The sequence below is a fragment of the Pteropus medius genome, unplaced genomic scaffold, assembly GCF_902729225.1.
Source record: "Pteropus medius unplaced genomic scaffold, Ma_sr-lr_union100, whole genome shotgun sequence".
Lineage (NCBI taxonomy): Eukaryota > Metazoa > Chordata > Mammalia > Chiroptera > Pteropodidae > Pteropus > Pteropus medius.
Window position 1 is genome coordinate 837,919 of NW_024352949.1, and position 7,003 is coordinate 844,921.

The 7,003-nt window shown below is 35.9% G+C and overlaps 1 protein-coding gene across 6 annotated transcripts in view; it reads right to left on the reverse strand.

The window, feature by feature from the left end:
• The window catches only part of PRKDC (protein kinase, DNA-activated, catalytic subunit), a 193,347-nt gene extending 186,396 nt beyond the window's left edge, over window positions 1-6,951 (reverse strand). For 3 of the 6 annotated variants that reach the window (XM_039850423.1, XM_039850421.1, XM_039850422.1), the window contains exons 1-7: window positions 6,228-6,437; window positions 4,629-4,705; window positions 4,432-4,524; window positions 3,059-3,133; window positions 2,207-2,315; window positions 1,657-1,769; window positions 1,470-1,569 (exon numbers count right to left, since the gene is read on the reverse strand). In XM_039850423.1, coding sequence (XP_039706357.1) covers window positions 1,470-1,569; window positions 1,657-1,769; window positions 2,207-2,315; window positions 3,059-3,133; window positions 4,432-4,524; window positions 4,629-4,705; window positions 6,228-6,381 — 721 coding nt within the window. In that variant the 5' untranslated portion in view covers window positions 6,382-6,437. Of the gene's footprint in view, window positions 1-1,469; window positions 1,570-1,656; window positions 1,770-2,206; window positions 2,316-3,058; window positions 3,134-4,431; window positions 4,525-4,628; window positions 4,706-6,227; window positions 6,525-6,822 lie in introns of those variants that run through there. The other 3 variants (XM_039850425.1, XM_039850426.1, XM_039850424.1) reach the window with 2 other exon arrangements.
• Window positions 6,952-7,003: the final 52 nt, after the last annotated feature.

The window sequence follows — 7,003 nt, forward strand, 5'->3', positions numbered from 1 at the left end:
CATGGAAAAGCACAGGCCTTATAATACTAAAGTAATTCTAAAAAGGAATAATAAAATGAGAGGACTTAACTCAACATTAAGGCTTACTACATAGTAACGTCAAAGACAGTGTGGTGTTGGCAAAGGGATAGAGCTACACAGACCAAAGGAACAGAACTGAGAATTCAGTAACAGACTTGTGCAAAAGCACAAAAACAATTCAACACTTTGGCAATACTTTCATGGCTATGTCACCAAAAGCACAGGCAACAAAAGAAAAAAATAAACTAGACTTCATCGAAATAAAGAACTTTTGTGCATCAAAGGACGAACAGCACAACAGAGTGAAAAAGCAACCCATGTAATAGGAGAAAATAATTGCAAATCATGTATCTAATAAGGACGATATCAAAATATATAAAGAACTCCTATAACTCAACAACAAAAAGTCAAACAGGCCAATTAAAAAATAGACAAAAGACTTAAATAAACATTTCACCGAAGATATTCAAATAGCCAATAAGCACACAAAAAGACACTCAAAATTACTAGTCATAAATGAAATACAATTCAAAACTACAGTGAGACTCCACTTCATACCCATCAGGATGGCTATTATCAAAGAAGAGAAAATAAGTACTGGTGAGGATGTGGAGATAATGGAATTCTTGTGCACTGCTGATGGGAATGTAAAATAATGCGGCTGCTGTGGAAAACAGTATGGCAATTCCTCAAAAAATTAAATATAGAATTACTAAATGATCCAGCAATCTCACTTCTGGGTATATAAGCCCCCAAAATGAAGGCAGGGACTCCAACGGATAAATGCACACCCATTTTCCAGCAGCATTATTCACAACACTCAAAAAGTAGAAGCAACCCAAGTGTCCACTGATGTATGAATGGATAAACAAAACATAGTATATTCATACCATGGAACATTATCGGCTTTAAAAAAAAAGGAAATTCTGAGACATATTACAACATGGATGAACCTTGAAGACATTAAGCTAAGTGAAATAAGTCAGTCACAAAAACTTACATACTATGAATCCACTTACATAATCTTGAAATGACAAAATGCAAGCTGGAGATAAACCAGTGTGGTTGTAGGTGGGGAGAGAGGTGAATGTGGCTATAAAGGGTTAGCAGGAAGGATCCTTGTGATGGACTGTTCAGTATCTTGACTATGGTGTTGCATATACAAATCTACCCGTGATAAAACTGCACAGAACTACATGCAAGTGTGTGTACAAAAAAACTAGTAAAATCTGAATAAGGCTGGTGGATTTTATCAATTACAAAATCCTGGTTGTGCTATTGTACTATATCACCAGCAGAAACTGGGTGAAGGACATATAGAATCTCTCTGTATTATTTCTCACAACTGCATATGAATCCAAAATTGGTTTAAAAGTTCAAAAAATAAACAAGCAATTCATTCTAGACCTCTAGTTTTTGAATAAAGAAAATAAGAAGTCAAGCAATACCTTCTTCCATGGATTTAGTGAAGTTACACATAAGTGATGACAATCCCTTAAGACATCCTGCCACAACAGGCAGTTTGGGCTCTCTTACTGTTGATGTCATCTAAACAGAAAATTTTAAGAAAGTAACATTATAAGAGAAAAATACGACCAAATCTATGGAAGCAGAATATCATAAAGTTTATCATACCTGGGTTTTAAGTTCACCCAGAAAAGCCCGGAACAGTTTTTCCGAATTATCTACCATCTCACTAGGATGAACTTCTCCTAATATTCCTAGGAGTTCATATATTTTTTCTAAAACTGAAAAATAAATTTTAGATAAATAAAGGCCTAAAATTACATTCAAATAAATTAAATAAACAAAAAGACATATAAATAAGAAAATGAGAAAATATTTAGTTCAAAAGTAATTTCACAGTAAGATATAAGAAATACATAGTTTTACATATTGGAATCTTTCCCGATAAGTTTTATGCAATTCTAGTATTATAAACTAAATTACATTTGACATGTGGTGTGAAATTTATATTTAAGAAAATCACTTTGTACACACAAAAATTTTTATAAGCAGAAGTCTTCACACATTGTTTTTGCTTATTTATATTCTGGCTTGTTTTCAGCAAAAAGGATCATCTATAAAACATAAATATCCTGATAGAGAAAAACTTAAATTTTACACTAATAATTTTTTAATGTTAATTTATTAAAATATTTTAAAACATTTAAATGCATCTCACCTGTATCTGGTATTTTTGTTTTCAATGCAAGTTCTCCATAGAATTTACTAAATAATTCTCCAACTCTAAATTCATCCATGAGTTTAGAACTTCTCAAAGTCTGAAGTAACTAAAAGATACAAATTAGCATTGTCCAAAGAGAAAAATAATGCAAAGGTGTCATCCACCTAAGTGAGTCTATATACCACAAAGTTACAGAATTATGTATCTCTAGGGGATTTATGCTTGGTCTCTCAGGACTCTTATCTAGCCAGACTATTTGGGAGGTAGACGGTGAGGTGAATAGTGCAAGAACAAAGGAGGAAAGGGTGTAAATTTAATTTTACTTTCCCAAGAAATAAGTAACATGACTAGAACCATTCTCTCGTAGGCACTTAAGACCCAACAAGACCCAAAAGAGTTCTAATAGAGATGCAAAAAGAGAAATGCAGCTAAGACATACATGTGAGAGTGAGTCCCAGTGACCACTTAAATATCACATACAGACCCATTTCCATAGTAAGGTTTTAGAAAAAAACTCAGATACAGTGAGGTGAATTCTGGCAATTCTTAGTAATTTTAAAAGTAACAGTGATGAGAGTAGTGGAGGAAGAGTAAATTTCTTAGTTCTTTTTCCCCTTCATTCCCACTACATCCCCAAATTCTTCCTTTGCTATCTGCAAGAGTCTGAGAGCAAAATACCAATGTATTGAATGAAGATTTGAAAATGTACATCTTATCCACATATCAATGTGATTCAAGCCTATCTTCCAATATCTCTTAGCCAAAAAACTATATTCCACAACTCCAATTTTCAGTTTTTTAAGTTATATGTTTAATATGAAATATATGTACTTAGAAAAATAAAATTACCTTAATAAGAATGTCTAGGGCCGGAATTTTACATTTAGCAGCTTTGTCTTTTGTGTAAACACTGGTACAAGTAGTCTAGGTTTTAAAAGAATACATACCAAAATCATCAATAAGATCTTAGTTCTTATAACTAAAGGCTTAACAATAGCTAAAACTACATCTTTGAGAGGAGCAATACCAATATAAGACATAACACAATTAAATATCCAGCTGTTAAAAACAGAATATGTAAATATGCAGATTAAAAATTACTTAAAACATTGAGGCAACATACACTAGTAATAACATCAACAATAACTATAAAAACACAAAGTAAATGGAGGCCTCGGCAGGAAAAAAAAAAGTAAAAGTTACTCCTACTTATATACTTCCCATAGCACTTTTTGCCATATACCAAGAAAGAAAGAATGAAGAATAAAAAAGGTAACTAAAATAATTCAAAGGATGGCTAGGACTTTACAGGAAACCACCCCAGAATAATGAAACAAACAAGAGCTTTGGAAGGAGGCACCCTGGCTCCGAGACCGGGGTAACTTTCTTAACTTCTAAATCTCATTTGTAAACTAGAGAGATTTAGAATATCTAACAGAGATTTGGTAAAAAAAAATAAATAAAAAACTATACATTATAAAACTTTGTAAACTATGAAGTACTCTACAAAATGACTCCCATCATTGAGACAACTTTATCAAATATTAAGATTCCAATCAAGATTTCTAGACGTCAATAATAATCATTAAAATATTTTATATATTTGAGCTACTTAAAAGTTCTAAAACAACTTCCTATAAATTACCTCAAACTGAACAAATACTTCTTCATCAGCTCTTAGCATCCAAGAACTAGAAGTACCAATAAAAATAACTTACCTTGAAATGTAGCACTTGTTGAAAGTTCAAATAAGTATGAGAAATAACCTAATTTATCACTACTAGTTCCAGTTTGTTATGAGGAAACCTAGGGAAGGTAGGTTGAAAGAGAATGGGAGGCGCAAGAGAGGCAAACTTTTCAGACTGTTGTCAAAGAGAATACATGAACTACAGGAAATATGAATCTTACCCAGAAGGAAAATTCTTTAAAATTGTTTTTTAAAGTGTTCGGAAATCTCCCTACAATTCAAAAGTCCAATTTATTATGACTTTTTATAAAAGGCATTATTTATCCTATGTGTAAACGTTATCAAAATAGTTTTTGACAAGGGCCTTAGCTTATTAAATCTAAAAAATAAAGACAGCTCACTTCATTCTAACACAAACAAGCAGAATAAACTCCGCAATGAGAAAGACAAAAATAAAATAAAAATCCAAGTTTAACTTACACTGTAAGTTAAAATTGATGTCGATATATAATGAGGTATGTTTTTTCCTCCTTACCTTAATATCAAGAGAATAAGGTGTGATCTTTTGGCCAATTTTTTCTAAGAAAACAGATAAGAACTTTAGGACTTCTTCTCTACAATCACGAAACTATAATAAAAGAAATACACATTGTAGTAAATATGGGTGAGAATAAGAGTCACTCCGACATTAAGGAATGTACAAGAAAAGTGAAATGAAAATCTTCAACTTACCTCATCAATGCTAAGCGATTTCCGAACAAAAACAAGCAAACCGAAATCTCTGGAAAAAACTAAGGAAGTCTGTAATGCTATACCAAAAGAACAAAAACAAACAAACAAAAAGGTAAGAGAAGTGCCAGGAAGCACTCCACAAACCCACCCTAAAGAGTGTATGTTTCTCAGTTCAGCTTTATAGGATAAAACATTAACCTAAGGCTGCTGTATTTAGACAAGGAAAAAAGGAAATTCTAGATGATGTTCCACAGGGATACACGGGTAAGTGACACCTGTAAATTTGCTAACTTTACATGGCAAAAGAAAATTAAAGTTGTAAATGGAATTAAGGGTGTTAATCAGCTGACCTTAAAATTATCCAGTGGGCCCAATGTAACTTCCTTCCTTACCAGTGGAGGGAGGCTATATGGGAAGACAAGGAAGCAGGAGAGATTCCAAGCATGAGAGTTTTACTTGACCCACTACTGCTGGCTTTGAAGATGGAGGAAGGGGGCCATGATAGAAGAAGTGTGGGTGGCTTCTAGAAACAAGGAAACTTAGCAAGAAAAAAGAGACCTCAGTCCTAAAACTGCAAGGACCTACAGTCTACTAAAAACCTGAAAGAAAAAAGAAATGAATTCTTCCCCAAAGCCTTCAGAAAATAGTGGCCCTGCCTGACACCTGGCTTGGTGAGATATGTTGGCTTTGACTACAGAACTTTTAAGATGAACAAGTCTGTGTTGTTTTAAACCACTAAGTTTATGGTATTTGTTATAGCAGCAATAAAAAACGAATACACTCTATAACCTCACAAGTGAAAGGACTTATATAAAATATTTAGAGTAAACTTGTTTTACAAAGAAGTTACTAAAAGGATAAGGAATTCAAACACAGAAACCCTGAGGCTAGAAAACATTTACATAACATTGTTAACTTTTAAATTTTCCTTCCATTAATGTATACTTGACAATATATAAGTACATCTGTCAAATGTGTTTACATTCTATCTCCATCATATTCAGCAAAAATCTCTTAGAAAATCTCACCTATCTTTGAGAGGACACAGCACGGCAAAGGTCTACATATTTGTTTTTAAAATGGAATACAGAAGTTTTTAAACAGTGTTCTCTACGTTAAAAGCGCTGAAAAGCACTTTGACTACAGAGAAAAAAGTTCCCACCCAGGTATTGCTAAAATTAAAAGGATAGCATGACTTTTCAGTTATAATTTCAGCTCTGTTTCTCAAAAGTAGAAAGAGCAAATATAAGGGTTTGGAAAAGGTGCTGGTGGGTTTAGGCGAGATTAAGGTGAAAGAAAGCACTTTCCTCTTGCTCTTTCTCTCCACTTTGGATACCAATGATTGACGAATTTAGAGAATTTTCACCAACTTTGCTTTTAAAACTTTGGCTGTTAAAAAAAGCAGTATAACAAAAACCACGTTTTATACACAGCCACCAATTATGACGACCCAGAATCAAATGGGGGGACTTCAAAGTACTGTTAAACATACCCACTGTGGGGCAAACACTGGGACGTCATATTCTTAACAACTCAGCAATCCCAAAACGCGCACGCGCCCTGGCGCCCTCCTCCGCGCGGCCGGGCGGCCATACTCACCCAGCACCGTAGGGCCGGTGCTCAGAAGGCACTCCTGCCCCAGGCCTCGGATCAGCTGATAACTAGCCATCGCAGCGCTGCAGCGGTCCGCGGCGGACAAGGACTCCTGCAGCTGCAGAAGGGAGGCCTGCACGACAGAGCTGGAATCAGCCATGACAGCAGGCGTTGCGCGTGCGCACAGCCTTCCCGGGGCCCGGAAACGCCGGAGGCGGATGTCGCAGGTCCGGGGGGCGGAGCTCGCAACCGCGGGAACCATCCTCGACACGGAGGGCAGATTCTTCCTGTAGGAGGAGCCTGCTGAGAATTAAGATTTTGGCATGTTTATGACTGTGTTGCACACAATACACTTAGCATGCATACACTGAAGCTTAGAAAGGAACAGAAATCCAATGGTTTGGCCTCCGGAAATAGACGGGGAGGATAGTTGGTAAATTGGAGTTGACTTATTAAAGTCAGAAAAGACAATCTAAGGTCTTGGGTCGGGATCTAGTTTGTCCTTTGATAGTTAAAAAAAAAAGCATTTATATGTCTTTAGAAACAAAAATGCTTAAGGGACAAAGTATCTTCTCGGCCAACGCGACAGTGAAGAGCACACCCTCGGTGAACAAATGTAGCTGGATACCGAAATTCCCGCTAAACCGCGGCCCAGTAAGGGTTCAGACCATCTGAACGGAAATGACAGTCTGCCTTCTGTGAGGCGCGGGAGTAGGCCGTTCGGTCTCCCCTGTCGGTGCACAGTGGCACCTCCCGGAGGTGGAGTCATGTAAGAGCGTCAC